The sequence below is a fragment of the Melanostigma gelatinosum genome (assembly GCF_949748355.1).
Source record: "Melanostigma gelatinosum genome assembly, chromosome: 2".
Taxonomy (NCBI): Eukaryota; Metazoa; Chordata; class Actinopteri; order Perciformes; family Zoarcidae; genus Melanostigma; species Melanostigma gelatinosum.
In genome coordinates, this window is record NC_136635.1 from 15,773,800 (window position 1) to 15,789,766 (window position 15,967).

General features: G+C 40.3%; 1 protein-coding gene across 2 annotated transcripts in view; it reads right to left on the reverse strand.

Moving 5' to 3' along the window:
• Positions 1–1,342: 1,342 nt before the first annotated feature.
• Positions 1,343–15,967, reverse strand: part of sox6 (SRY-box transcription factor 6) — a 129,920-nt gene continuing 115,295 nt past the window's right edge. For both annotated transcript variants that reach the window (XM_079285347.1, XM_079285346.1), the window contains exons 14-17: positions 15,190–15,295; positions 8,427–8,600; positions 7,336–7,552; positions 1,343–6,545 (exon numbers count right to left, since the gene is read on the reverse strand). In XM_079285347.1, coding sequence (XP_079141473.1) covers positions 6,245–6,545; positions 7,336–7,552; positions 8,427–8,600; positions 15,190–15,295 — 798 coding nt within the window. In that variant the 3' untranslated portion in view covers positions 1,343–6,244. The remainder of the gene's footprint in view (positions 6,546–7,335; positions 7,553–8,426; positions 8,601–15,189; positions 15,296–15,967) is intronic.

The following is a 15,967-nucleotide window of genomic DNA, read 5'->3' on the forward strand; positions in this document are numbered from 1 at the left end:
AACCTGATTATGTCAACTATTTTCACACATTGTAGTTAAGTAAATTCAAATCACACTACTTTGCTTGTGTTAGAAAATTAATGTATTATCTGTGAAACTAAATATAGCACCATAACCAAACAGGTCAAATCCCTGAGTTTAAAATAAGGAAGCCCTGCAAAGACTGATTTGTATCACCTTATCAATCACTATTTTCCATCTTTTTTCTTTATAATGTTTTGCAATGATCACAAAACAGTAAATAAATAGAAAACGAGGCCTAATTCACTCTTACATAGTGAACTACTTCTAACTTAACAGGTAAAGCTGGTTATTTTCTATATTCTATAGAAAGTTGTTTAATCTCGCAAGAAGGTTACCAATTCGTCAACAATGACAGCCCAAAGTCACTTCCCCAAAATGACCATTATGAATGTGAACATCTCCTAATGAAGATTGACAACAAACATGGCTATTGTTAGTACTCACATCTGGTAATCAGCTTGTGGAAGACTCAATGAGTGACGAGCAATGAATGCACGGGCAGAAAGACGCAGGTAGGTCGATGATTGGACGGGCTTATTTCAGAACCGCGACAGCCACAAATACCGGATTATTTATTTTATGAGAATTTGATTCATTGATTGCTTTCGGAATGTAATGAGAATGTCAACAAATATAACAAACATGTTTTGAAGACGATTACCAGCCCAATTTTCAAATGGTAAGATCATTACCACGACTGAAGAGCAGCAAATACATGTAGACTGTCCAGCCTTCAAGCTCAGAAATGTTCTTCCAGACAAGAGACATCCTGTAATAACTCATTCACAGACTTGTGGTTCGAACATAGAACTAGAAAATATATATGACAAGCACACTTTTAGTTTTGCAGTTCTGATGATGTTAAAACATCAATACATGCCAAACTCAGGGTTCGGACAGGTCTGGCTACTGCTACTTGAGCATTTAGTTATAGGCTGTTTAAAACAGCGTATGGGTTTTAATGATTATTTATCAACTGTTGGCTGATTTGATGCATTGTCAGTTACTGTGTGTGTGTGTGTGTTTGTGTGTGTGTGTGTAGTTTGAGGAGCTCAGTACCAACTCAGAGAGCAAAGGAGATGCACGCTGAAGCGTGATAATAAGTTACCACAAAAGGTTAAAAAAGAACCAATAACATTGGAGCTTGATGGGTAAACATCTCAAAATGGACTAAAATATGCCGACACCATTAGATTTATATTTTTCCAAGTATGTTTTCTCACACAGCAGAAAAATATAGGAAACAGGAAATAACATGATCAATGCCGCCAGAGTGAAAATAATTACTCAAATCTTAAAACAAAATGTCTCTTTAATTTGTAAGTGTCAACAGCAGTACAAAAGATGGAGTGATGGAAGAAGTTTTCTGTAACACAATTTCTGTTTCTTTTCCAGAAAAGGAGGGAATTCTTGAGGTAAATGAGTTCAAACAGGCAGTTAGTCATCCCACTGTTGCATTATTACAATGGACTGAGACATACAGAAAAATGTGTTACATTATAATGCCTGAATTGATCCTGTGGGGATAATTTAATCATATACAGTATACACATTTCTATGGTGTCTAGATACACCCAAATGTGTCTCTCATTGGTTTGTTTTTACTTGATATAGTGTATTAATACTACCAAAGCGGAGAAGACAGCTCTCCACACACACCACTGTAAAATTATTCACCTTAAGTTCACCTCACGTCAATACTGCACATGGAAACCAAAGACTTGCTGGTGTACACTTTGAAGACAAGCAAAACAAACATTTAAAAAAAATTCATAACATTTTAGTTTTTTTTTCTTTTTAGCAATAATACCCCTAGCAAATAATCAATCTTTTGTACTGTATAAAGAAGAATGTGAACACAAATGTGATGGCAAACTTTTTTTTTAAAGTTGAATTAAAAACTTTACATTGGACTGTACAAGATATTATGATAAACTATTTACATATTCAGACATATACTTTTTTTTTTTAAAGCAGCAAGAGACACTATGTAATTCATTTTCTCTACACCCAAACAATACTTGCCATGGGCCTAGGTACCTGCCAGGGAAAAAAAAAATCTACGCAGAAAATTGTATCAGGCTGCCAGCAATTTCAAAACAACGGCTCTAGTGATAGAAGAGCCACACACAGTGTTGCGTGAGAGACAACTCTAAAAAGCAAAGTACCAAAGACAACTATAAATGTTGCCCTGAAGAACAAAGTTTACACTTCTGAACAGCAGCTAGCATGTCAGTCCAGCATGTCAGTGAATTGTGCTGATTAAATTAACACAGAGAACATTCGCACCATATACATCACACAGTTCAGACAGAAAAAATAAATTGAATTACAGTAAGTAATGTTGGAACATACAAGCTTTTGTCTTCAGTTGTTTCTTCAAACCATTGCAAGTGGATTGAGAGAAAACAATTATGAGGGCTACATTTGCAGATGGCTGGATAGTTGTGACCATGTTCATTAAAAATCAGCAACAAACAAAAGAAAAATGACAAGGAGAGAATTAAGTATGAAGAATGCACCATGTTGGTGCATTTTGCCACATTAAAACAAATAAATATTTGCACGCTCCCACCTTTTTAAAAATCTAAAAACATTACTTGTGATTGAAACAATCATTCATGAAAAAACACTTGTTTATTATAGTTATGTAAATGCCAGCCAGATGCATGCAGATTTTTTGGATGGTATCAGCTCCTCCTAAAAATTGCCACAAACTGTGAGTGCCGTTATAACCAAGAAACACAAGTAAGGACATACAGCATACCACATAGATTGTATCATAATTGGAAACAAATTATTCTATAATCCTTTTACATTACTTTTAAACAAGTCTAATGAGTAGATTAAAATTGGTTCTTTGAATAGTCCAGGGAAGATAACATTGGCAAGTGAGGTGCTTCTCAGGTCCAACACTGCTCTCTTCCAATAGGCAGAAAAAAGAAAAAAAAATCAGCATCTACATGAGGTACGGTGACTTGTCAGGTTTTAAAAACATGAAACCACGTACAAAAATAAAACATAAAACAGTCAAATACATAACTTATACTTCACTAATGAACAAAAATATATTTCCTATGTTATATTTACAATAAAATCTAAATGAGATGGTGAATTCACTGAAAACCATTTTTAGCTCAAATTCATCAAACATGTTTTTTTTCTATTTCTCTGATTGTCCGTGTTGTTGTTTTACTGACAATTTTAGAGCCAGCAGTGGCTAATAATAAATACAATATGTTGATACTCTACAATTTCAAATACAATATACAATGCACTGACGTCTGGTGTTTGACGGCTAACCGAGCCTGCTGTTGAATTTTCTGCTCACTTTCTTGTGCCGAGTCTCTCCCCTATAGGCAGCCCTGAAGCTTAAACAAAGTGTTCATTCATCACATGAGTCTTGCATAAATAAACAAAATAAGTCGACAAAAAAATGACTCAAATCTGGCAACTGTGAGAGCAAACCCACTTGGAGATTTTTGTTCATTCATGGTGTTTTTTTTTCCTTGAACAGCTTCACATTAATCAGAATTGATAAAAAATACAATTTATATCCAGTGCTTATAACACTTAAGAAACATCGTCTCCTTGTGAGTTCTTGTCATTTTTTTCTCTTTTTTTTTTTTTTTTTTGCTATACAAGCACAGTCAAGTTTCAGTTCCATGAAGAGTCCTCGTTAACTACCAGCCAACTAAAGCATGTGTGGCATGGTCATGAAAATATTTACAATCACATACAAACCAATCTAGCCACCAGCAAACAGGAGCAAACAGCTTGAAAACACCAAACTGTTTGACTTGGAGGGAAATCCACTTGGGTTTGTTTGTAGGAGAGCATCCTTAAAATGTGTTGTACCTCAAAATGAGAATAATGTAGAAAAGATGTGATGGAGGAGAAAATAAAACAGGAATTATGAATGGCCTGGTTAAAAAAACCTAAGAGACTATAAGAATATAAATGCTTCCAAAAAGTAGAAACAACGCAAGCAAGCACTGATATTGACAATAAGAGTACAGAAGATATGAGTGCGTAAGAGATATATAGAGCCATCTGTACCAATAAGAGCTAGGAGAAAAATGCAGTGACCAGCAGTGGGGATCTTGACCAGTTGAAGCCAGTTGACCAACCATTCAGATCCTTCAAAAAGCTCTGAGCTCTTTCTGAAATGGACAGGTTCAAGGGCAAGAGAAGGGAATAGCAAGAGTCATGCATTAATAATGCTGTATTACAGATGATACCCAGTCGTCAGTCATTTTAATAATCCCCCACAGCTTGATGTACTTGTTCCATCTGCTCGCCAGTGCCTGGTGACTGGGCCAGGGTGGGAGCCCTGTTGAGGCCTTACTACCAGCACTTTGATGGAGAGCACAATGAGGGACACAAACCCCATTTTTATTGTTTCCCATCCCTCCCTAGTGTTTTCTCCTTCTCTGAGCCAGATGGCGCCCCCCTGGGTGCTGAGGTTGCCACGGGCAGGGGTCAGAGCAAGGCATGGCAGGGAGGGAAGCCACTTAGACCTTCTGCCCTGCAAAGAGGATCTGAGTCTCAACATCAAGGCCTTGCTTTATCAGCTACAGTCTCCAGAAGGTCACCACTTGTCAGCTTTTTTTTTAGCTGAAGTAAGGACAGAGACTTTTTACCCCTTGTTTGTGCCGTTGCATGTTTTATACATGCAAGTGTTAAGTGCATTCCAAAAGTTGATACAATTATTTTAAAATAGCATAAGGCGCAAGGGTGACAGAATAAGATTTGTATAAGTGCACTAATGCAAAAATCAGTGTTTTAAGTTACCCCTGTCATGAGTCTATGACAAGGAAATTTAAGAAACAAACATATGATTTTAGCCTCTCTCAGTTTATAAATATCCTCATAAACTGTCACTCCTCTTAAGACTACGGCAGTAATCAACTCATTGCATCAAGCCGATGGCCGTGCTCCGCTTTAAGACTTCTTCGTGTCAATTTAAGATTTACAATGTCTGAAAAGAATTAAGATTGGAAAAAATGAAGTTCTAAGACGTAAGACTTTAAACTTGTCGTCCAAATGGGGCTGAAGCTTTTAACAGAATGTACTGTAGCTAAACATTGTACAACATCAATTTGAGATTGTAATGCCCCCAAAGCTGCCTTTCGCTGCTGTTCCAATCCTACAGATTGGAGGCCTTTGGCCCTTTCGCATTCTGGCCTGATTACAATCACTCTGATTAAGAATTTGGTGATTCAGACTGGGTTGCAGTGCTGGAAATGAGTTAAGGATGCCACGGTGCTCTGTGTGGACTGGGATGAGGAAATGAAAGGGCTGGCCGCTTTCATTGATGATCACTGCATTGGGCTCCCTGGAGAACAGCTAGCATCACAAGCTACCACCCAGACATGTCATATACTGTAACCTCCTGCAGAGCCTGCTGCCTCCAAGTTCCTGAGTTTCATTTGTTTATTCTGTTAGGGTAAATTGAAGAAAGTCTGGACAATGAAGCTGTATTAAGGGATCAAGAGATTGTCAAAGACACACCAAGCCTCTCCCAAAAGAGTTTACAGATTTTAGAAACAACTTGAAATGTTTGGCACTTCTGCACTAAATGATGCAGTTTGTGTAATAAAATAACAACAAAACACCAATAATAATAATAATAATAATAATAATGTGTAATTTCCCCTCTGTAATAAGTTGGAATCACTCTCTATGAATTTTGAGATATTTTGGACTGATAATACTAATAATTCATTATTGATTACAAACATTCACAAGCTGTTGGCTGGCACACTATACCTGAGTGAGAATATTATCCCCATCTTGAACAGTTATGCAATGTAAATCAAAATCATCTGATTGAAGAAGAAAACAAGGCAAATGTCTGGAAGAATTATAGATCCATGTCAAATGTTCAATTTCAAGTTCTGTCTTTTGTTCTACGACCCAATTATGTAAATGTCCATGATCTCAATGAAAAAATAAACAATGAGATAAAAAAAAAGAAAGAAAGAAAATCTAAATAACCACAACCAAACTGCTTCACACACTTGAAGAAACACTTAAGACCAAATAGCTTTTGATTCTGATGAAGCCACATCTGCATGCTGGCTCCTAACTGATACACCGTTACTTATTTTACATGTTTAAACCTTTGTGGTGTAGTTTTGTTTTATTTTGCTCTTTCACTCCCTCAGATCAGACCTGCCCTCTGGTCATGCTCCTGTATGAGTGTTGTGCCTGCATCTCAGTTGGCGCTGACTGGCTCTTGTGTGTCACTACTATAGTCTGATTTGGGCTCATCCTCAAAATCCTCAAACATGTCCATCTCATCCACTCCATTGACCGGCACACTGTTGTTTACCAAGGTACTGGGCTCTAGCTTCATGTTGTAGGTGCTCTGAATGACGGGAATGGATGGCTCGGGACTCGCTGAGGCACTCGAGCACTCTGATGTCAACTGAGGTGAGGGTGTGGTGGTTGCCATTGTGATGGCCCCGGGATAGACCATACTGGCGCTGGTGGTGATAGGAATCTGTGGTGGCTGTCTGGATGTACGAGAAAGAGAAAAACAATTAAGATATCACACATACACACGACTTACTTTTAAAACTAATTCGCTTTTCAAAAGAAAATATAAGAAAACGATAAAAGAACATATATATATGTATGTTCTTTTTTTTTTTAATCGTAGCTTGAGATTTCATATATATATTTGTAATTTTTTTTTATTTTTTGCACTTAAACTGAAATGGTTGGTTTCCCACAGCAGTCAGCTTTAAGCCAGCAGCTCTGTGAAAAGGATTTGGGAAAAGAGAGGTTCTCCTGACAGCTCCTGTCTTGAGCTGTTCAGAAACACTACCCAGTTTATTGGTGACATAAAACCAATACGTGGTTAGCGCTGCTCTTGTCTGCTGTTGCGTTGGATGATTGATACTCCAGCCGCTGCAGCTTATGACTGACATGGGAACACCTGGAGAAGGGTTCTCCTGCTAACCACACACAGTAAATTAAAGTGTTAAGCTTCGGAGTGCTGCCCTCCAGGCTTCTGTAAGTCTATACTTAATGCTTATATCATGTAATAATGTCTGCACTCCATGCTCCATTGGCAGACTGCTATTGTCTAAAATTATTAAATCACAGCTGTAAAAAACACGATTTTAATGTATATGTCAGACCCTTGTCTTAAAACCAATACAGTAGAGGTTAACTCAACATTCCCTTTTGGAAAGGGTGTACGAGGAGAAGCTTTAAGGAGGCTAAAACTAGCATCCACTTGGTATGTTTTGGGATTTTCTGTGTGTTAGTGTGGATAGTTAGTGGGACTTGCGCACCTACCCCACAGTAAAGAACTGCCGCATCTCTTGTCGCCGTGAGCGCATCATCTGCTTGTACTCTCCAATGCGGAGTTTTTTTCCGTCGATAATGCAGGTCCTCTTAGGCCGCGGCTTGTACTTGTAGTTTGGGTACTTCTCTAGGTGTTGCTTACTCAGACGGGCCTGCTCCTCATAGAATGGCTGCTTGTCCTGGTTAGTCATGGACTTCCACCGGGAACCTACACAATACAGTCGATTTAGAGTTTCAGAATTTGAACATAAGCGGGGAAAAAAAGCTATTTTAATAACTGATAGTGATTCAAATGATCAGTAATGCAACTATATATAGTCCGTAAACAAACATTTTACCACATTTGGCCAAAGGCTCCTTTAACACTGAACTGTACATAAGAGTACCGTTTCTGGCAAAATCATGATTTATTGTTTGTTCCTCACCAACCTCTTGATATTACATAATCTGAGACGAGAGGCATGCTTTCGATGTCAAAGAGCAAGAAACAACAGGCTAGTGCAGTAAATACTGCAGCTCTGTGAAGTGTGCTACTAGGTACTGGATGACAGCACTTTTAACAGCTCTGATGTATGGACTCCAATGCTGAGGGGACAAGACCCATTTAGCCTCTGTCATTTTTCATGACAAACACTTATGGTAGTGATGGGCTATAAATCCATCTGTGTGCCGTGGTGACCTGATGCACAGCGGCCTGTGAGATAACACACCCTCCTTCAGATGCTAGCTACTTTGTCAAATCAACCGTGTGTTACACACAAACAATTCAGATTGATTCACGAAATCACAGAAAGCAAGTTCACCACCTCTCCCGTGTGTCGTGAAAGACCTTTCTAATCATTAGCTGTAAACACTGAAAGTTTATCAGTGAGTTAGGTGCCTCTGCTTCGGCTGGAGGGTGAGAGGAACAGAGGCAGAATGGAAAGTGTGAAAGGGTAATAAAGAGCAATGTTGCTTTGATATCATTTTTCAGTCCCTTACTGGTGGCTTTACAAAAGCAGTTACAGAGCCCTTGTATTTTAAGAGAGGGCTGCTGTGAAATATTTGCTTGACCGACTTGTATTTGATTGCAAAAGTCTTACCCAAAATCTTGCTTATGTTGGAGTTGTGCATGTCGGGGAAGGCCTGGAGGATCTTGCGCCGCTCATCCTTGGCCCACACCATGAATGCATTCATTGGCCTTTTAATGTGGGGCTCGTTGTTGTTCCTTCCTCTGGCTTCCCTGAAGACGCGTGCCTCAGTAGATCCAGCGCCTCCTGTTGGCCAACAATAATTGGGTTAGGGTTGATCTGCAGAGCAATTTACTTCCCAGGAACAGCGACCCACGACATTGATGAAATGATGAGCCACGTTCAAACTCTCCATCTACTGTCCTCATCATGAACAATGTTTCAGATGAGTGCTGGGCTGCAGATCCTCTTCGAGAGGGTCTATTTTATATCGAGTGGAATACCTGACTCGACAGGCTTACATTTGATGTGCAATAAAAACGAATACAATGTCAGTTTAAGGGGGAGCTGCGCTCTTTAACTTATACTTAGGTCCATCCAAAAACAAAAGAGCAAGACCTTGGGCTTCTATGGCAGTAAAATATTTTGTCTGAAAGTGTTCATGCTCTACTATTCAATTTGACGTTCATAGTTTCCATAAAAAGTGCAAGAATGCAAACATAAATAACAAATATAGTTCTTGAGGCATATGAAAAATTTACAATTCAACACATATGCACAAAATAAATTCAAGCACGCCATTCCTCCTGCTCTCCTTCCTGCTTTAGTCTCTCTCTCTTTTTTCCTTCTGTCATTTTCTCACTCACTCTCTCTCTCCACATTTGCGATGGGAGACTGTGCCGATTCTGCAAAGTGCCGTTTCTCAATCAGGGCATTCACAATCAGCATAAGAGAGTTTCTCTCAGTATTAAACTGTACATCAGGCTGATAATGATTTCTGTTTGCATGCGCATTTGCTTCCTTTTATATGTAAGATGTGAAAGAATTAAATAAAAGCAGTATGAATATTTAAACAAACAAAAACATGTTGATAAACAAGGCTTGAAAAATAAGACAAAAAAATGCCTTCCATATGCTACGATACATCTTTAATGATCTCAAATCTGGAAAAGAAAGCTTGGGATGACTCATGCATATTTCATCATCCACATGTGAAGCCTTCTCATTAGACCATTCCACGAGCAGCCTTGGCACACGTTACCTGTGGTTTGATTTCTATTATTTCAGTTGATAAACACAATCTAATTCTTAATGAGTAATGGAGGGCTGTGCAGAGACATTAATTCCAAATCCACAGAAACCTCGCTTTGCTCCAATCACTGAAGATGCTGCGGCACCATTTCAGCCTCAAGAGATTGAGTGTTGTCACTTTGGAAAAGTGTGTCTTCTTTTCAAAAGTATTACAGGAGACAAGTAGTGAAAGGGCAATATATGTAGACACACAAACACACACGGATGCTGTCCTGAAGGCGCCCACAACCACCTCCAGTATAAAAGAGATGGAGGTGCGGTGGAAGTTTGATTTCTGCTCACAGAGAATGTTTGAGGTCCCGCTGCCCACTAAGAAACCTGTCTCAGTACAAAGGCCCCCCAAATACATTTTCACTAGGATTCAGTTATTTCCCAATGCAAGTTAATAAGAGTCACAATATTATAATTCATGTGTTCATGTTTCCGTCTTCAGCAAATATGCGTAAAAAACAACTGACACTTATTTATTTATTTTTTTTGGGGGGGGGGGGGGGGGCACCTCAGATTTTTATAATAATAATACAAATTTTAATAGATATATATAATTATTATTAGAAAATATATTTCAAAAAGTCCTAAAATCTTGTGTCATAGATTAATATATTTAGTATTACATTTTCACCAAATAGTGAATCATATATTTTGACGAGGGACTTTTTCTCCTTTTTTAAAATTTCATATGATAATCTACAAAATAGCCTAATCTGAAAAACCCTTTCCTTTGCTCAGTCTCTCACATACAGGATGCACAAAAATACTAAATCACATCGCGTAAGAGGTATTTTCATTGACACTTTTTCGAACTCTGCAAATACCGTCTCTTGTTCTGCCTTCTAGAAGTCTATGGGCCCTAAAGCCACCATGAATTCAGAAATAATACACTACCGTTGCTGCCAGCGAACCCCACAGTACGTTAATTTCATTTAGCATGCACTCACTGTACAGGATGAATTGATTTCACTTTGTTTGGTTTTGACAACCATGTTTATTGTGCAATGAAATGTGGTGTGGCGGAGGGCTGACAGTATCCATCAACGCGGGGCAATCTGCTGACTGCCGGGGCCAGATGAAGGTATTCATTAGCTCAGGAGCGCAGCGCTCACTCAGACACGACAGCCAGTGTCTGCGCCCCGGGATCGCTTGCTGTAATTTACGATGCCTCCCGTGCCATTACTCTATCACTGACACTGATTCAGCAATTTATATACTGGTGTGCATGCATACGGGCAGAGGTGAGCTTCTTACGGGGAGGGGGACAAAACAACCGCCTGCCATCAGCTAGTGCCACATCCATAGTTAGCCAGGAAACCAGCCACGTGACTTGGTTCATTGGAGGGAATCCGGATGAGGCATGGTTTTTTGCTCACATGATGGCACATAGAAAAGTGCCTGTCTGATGCTACAGAACGCCGTTGAAATGAACAACAGCAGTGTTACATCATCTTCACCCGTACTGAGGCAGGTGGTGTGGTCATGGATTTGTAAAACACAAAGTAATGGAGGTATCAAGTTGTCTCAGACGTAAGCCTGCCTCTGGCAAACCAACAGCCTAACACAGTTTGAACTTTGACCTGAAATTATAATAAAGTCTTCACTGTAATCTCTCTGATTACAAACCAAGCATTACAGTACAGCCCCAATAATGTATTTGACTCAATCAGAGGCATCCTGTGCATTACCAGCCAGCCTCAGCAAATCCCTAGAAGCTGCAACATGCAATTTACTGCCACATTGTTTCTGTCTTTTCATTGAAAATCATGACACTGGTCTGACATTTTGCAAATGAGCATTAACATTTTTTTTTCCAGGAGGTGCAAGACATTTAGGAATCAGTTAGTTAGGTGTGTGATTGTGTAAATAAACACAGATGTTTAGCAGTGACAGGGGCAGGCCCCCTGGGTGGTAGCTGGGGAAGGGAGCGAAACAGAGGGAGCGCTGCTTAATAGAATTTATTGTGATTCATGAGGCCTGCAGCTCAAGTGTGACAGAGCAATATGAGAATCCTCTTTTAATTTGTCTCTCCTGGAAACACTGCAGATGAGCAGCATGAATTACAGTGAGAAAGAATGATTGTGTGTGTGGAGGGGGGGTATAATAAATAAAGACGCAAGAGCGGATAAAGACGAAGCAGAAACAAGGGAAAGAAATGGAGAGAGAATGTAATGAGGCCCAAAAGCCCATCACACCTGTGAGCTGCAGGCTCAGACTCGACCATGTACCAAGCCAGAGGGTAGCACTGCCCCTGCCGTCCCCTCTCATCCCCCTTTTCTCCTCCTTTACTGATCTTTGTTCTGCGGGCAGACACATAATGTCACCCAGGAATCTGCTCAAGAGGATGAGCCTCAGTGAGCAGGCAACAATCACGCAAACCTGCCAAGCCCTCCCTGTTGGGATCACATTGAACACCTCTGACTGAAGGCATTTACGACTGACAATAGAGCCTCTCCCTCAGAGCAGGATCAGGCGAGATTAATGTGTATGGAGAGACAGGAGACAGCTCTCAGTGTCCCTGTTCTAGCCTGAGCTCATAACACGCTAATTAAACCATTACAAATTACAAGTGATATAAGCCCCACGATAACATGTCAATCCTTTTTTTCTTTCCAGTTAGGATGATTCGAGTTATCTGGAGCACTTGTTCGTGTGAGTGTACGTGCATGGGAACTTGGGAACAAACGACCAACCTGTTTCAACATGTAGGCTCTGGCTTTTTCTTTTGTCTACTCTATTCCCTCTCATATGCATTGAGCTTAAGAGTGGAGTCTATTCTTTCACAGCATCCTAGCTTTGTAAACACAGGAGGAGACGCATGGATATACAAACACACAGAAACACAGAGAAATGTGTCCAATTGGGGGTAAATTTGAATTTGTCAACTTCAAAACACAACTTTCTTTCTGATTGTCATGACCTATTCACCTATTGTTGTTGTCACTTGTTAAATCATTATGTCTGAGCCTCCTCATCTAAGTTTTCTTCGAGGAAAAGCAATAAAAGGCAGTGCTTGATTCCCACGGCCTCACAGTGGAAGAAAAACAACAACATACCCTCTTCAAACAATCAACTTGAATAAAACTCCAAAAACAGCTTCAAGCTACCGATGTAAAGGAACCAATCAATGTAACAACAATGCAACACTACGGTTCTTCTCATCCTATTCCACGAGGACATTGTTAGAGACACTGCTTGGCTAAAGCCCTATCTTTTCTCACTCTACGGTTGATATTATCACACTGGGCGTTAAGATTAATTCTGTTTCCTGCCTCCACACATCTCTCAACAACCTCTTTGTTCTCTACGGACTCTCAGTGATGGGGGCGGTTTAGACAAACAGAAAACCTCAGCTACACAGAAACTCCATACTGCCATATGCGAATGAACAAAGGTCCTGGCTGGGCTGAGGCCTTTGTGGTATTTGTTGAAATGTTTTTTTCAGAGCTTAAAAAGACTTAATGAATTTGCTGGGGGTTCTTGCGTGTGGCTCGTGGAAATCCTATCTATTTCCATTCCTTTGGCACTTTTTTTCCAAGTCGTTAGGACTTTGGAAGCTGCGTGCCTCGCAAATATTAGCTTAAGCAACCAAAAGCTTTCTGTGAACTGCTGTGATGACAGACGTCCGCTGTACTCTGGGTCTACTCAATGTGGCCGCTCTGTTCTGTGGGCAAAGCTGCTACACACCCAGGGGCTTTCACACCCTATGTTAGGGCTGGGAGGTACACCCAGTAATTTTCCTTTTCATGAAAGTATACAGAATGCAGTGTGTTCTGAACTACTGAGGAAAAGTGTGAGATTTCAAATTAAATTCCCTCCTTCTGTACCAGAGTGGTGCCAAAAATAAAATCACATTTCTGACTTAAGTTCGATTTATTTATGTTTTTATGTATTTATGTTTTTATGTATTTATGTATTTATGTTTTTATGTATTTAGTATTCAGTCAGCATTGATTTGGCAATTTGCAGGACAAAATGTCCAGGTTAAAACTGGGCTGATATAGGTAAAACAGTTAACATTAGTGATAAAAATGACTATTTTATTGTGAGTGTACATGTTGAAATATAGTCTTTTGAATGTAATTCAAACAACTAATATATACGCTTGACATAAATAAAACCTTTTCCTTGTCACCAACATTTTTTTCCTGGTTATAACACTGATACCTGCATGACTTCTGACATGCAAATCAGCAAAGGAGAGCTTTCTAGGTTACTAAATAGAGCACAAATAAGATGCAATTAGATGGATACTATATGTTTCTATGTATCAAAGTATACCTCTATTGGTCCAGGGAGCAGAACATCCTCACAACAAGGACTTCAAAAGTAAACATGTTCTCAGAAGAGTAAACACTTTGTGGTTCACATCATAAAACCCTGCTTCACATCATTCAACCGTATGTGTTTTCCTGTTGGTGAAGCTGAAAGAGACAGACAGATATATTTGTGGTTAAAGAGAAGAAATGCTAACTGTGTGTTTTGAGTTATGTGCACTGCCCTGACTCCCAGCCATTTCCCCCTGGGAAGAGGACCTCTCCTCTCCTCTAACCTCTGCTTGCTCCTAATCCATAGCCCACTGGGAACACTGATGTGAGGCGTCTGGCGCATGCCTTTCCCTCGGCCCTTTGCAGGACTTAAAAGGACACAACTGCCCTGGTGTGCGCTCTGTTTCAGTCCCGACTCCACAGTAGCCACAGAGAGAAGGTTCCCACTGGGAGAATGAGCACTGGAAGCACATTTGTCCGAGGAGTCAGACGGGTGGGATGGGATCTGCTGCTGTGGCTCACATGGGAAACATGTCAATGAATCCACTAAATGCACCTCTACTTCTCATCTTCACGACGGGTGTGATGTGAGAAGATATTTACTTTGGAGTCTGTAAACAATTTCTTTTTTTTTATTATTGGGAGTAAAAATATATATATATTTTGTAAAAGTCTATGTGAACCAATTATGCAGGAGCATTTCTTTCAATAACTGATGGGAAATGTATGTGTAAGATGCTATTTAAAGATGTTGATGGTTACATTGTCCTGAGAAATATCTATCCTTCTGCCTTGAGAGTCTTTGAGGCATCAAAGATGAGTCAGAACCGTTTTCCTCTTTGCTCTGGCTCTGAAGTGCCATGGAAACTGCCACAAATATTTATGTCGGACAAACACTGGTGCACTGAGGTACGTCTTGCTCCTGTGAAGGAGCCAGCGCCACAAAGGGAGATGACGCTTTGTCACACTGGTGCAACCCAAATTTCCACCCCTGTGCCCAGGACCTCAAACAAGCACAACAGCAACAGGAGCTGAGCTTGGAAAAAAGCCCGCTTTGTCCTCAGGCACCCTTGTCCTCTGCTCACCTACCTGTGAAAACCTCGGAGCCACGTCATTTCAAACGGCTTTCCCCCCCACATCTCCCTCACACATACGCACGTTTCTGCACACACCCACACACTCTACCATCACCACCAACATGGAGTTGCAGGCTTTATCAGCCATCAACACTCCTTTTGCTTTCAAAGTTCAGATTTAGTCTATAGATAATCCACTTAACTTTATTAAGTCAACGACGTGCAATGAAAACACAAATATGGCCTTACCATCAAGATCCTCTGGCCTGGTGAGGTCAATAACTCGGTGGCCGATCTTTCCTTCCTCACCCAGCTTGCCAAGGTGGAGCCCGATGCTCTCAAAATGCGCCCTCTCCTACAGGGAAACACAAACAGTCAGGTACATGGACAAGCACATACACACATTTGTACAGTGATAGAATTGTAAAAATAACCCCATCAGGAATCTGAAAGGAAAAAAAAAGTGTCTTTGGTAAATAGAGGTTCTTTTGAAGAGCTGCTCTTTTGACATGAGCTAGATGTAGCTTTTTCCTCTCATCTCTCTATTCAGCAGCTGCTATAATGGATGACAGGAGGCAGCGAGACAGTGAGGGCCAGGGGTGCTGCAAATAGATTTACAGAAGGATACTTTGTGATCCGAGGCACACAATGGGACCGTGGCCCTCTTTGCAGTGCTCAGATTTTCCTCTGTAATCTTCTCCTTACATCCTCCCTTCCAGTCTACAGTGCCCAGAGCTCAGCGCCCATCACTTATTCAGAGTTCATGCTTTAGAGAACACACCGTGTTTTCCCGTTTGTCATGTCGCTTTGTGCTCAGATTAAACTTGGCATCATGTTGTACTTGACGCACAATGAAGCCCTGTCATTCAGCGCTCCGTGACAATATTAAATGTCATGTCCGTGTGCATTTACAGAATAAAATAACAGCTTTCGGGGGGCCTCTGAATAGTTGCTGCACATTACACTTAATGTATTATGCAAGGGGAGAGTGCCGACTGCTGCTGGCGCCATTGTTGAATGACCTACT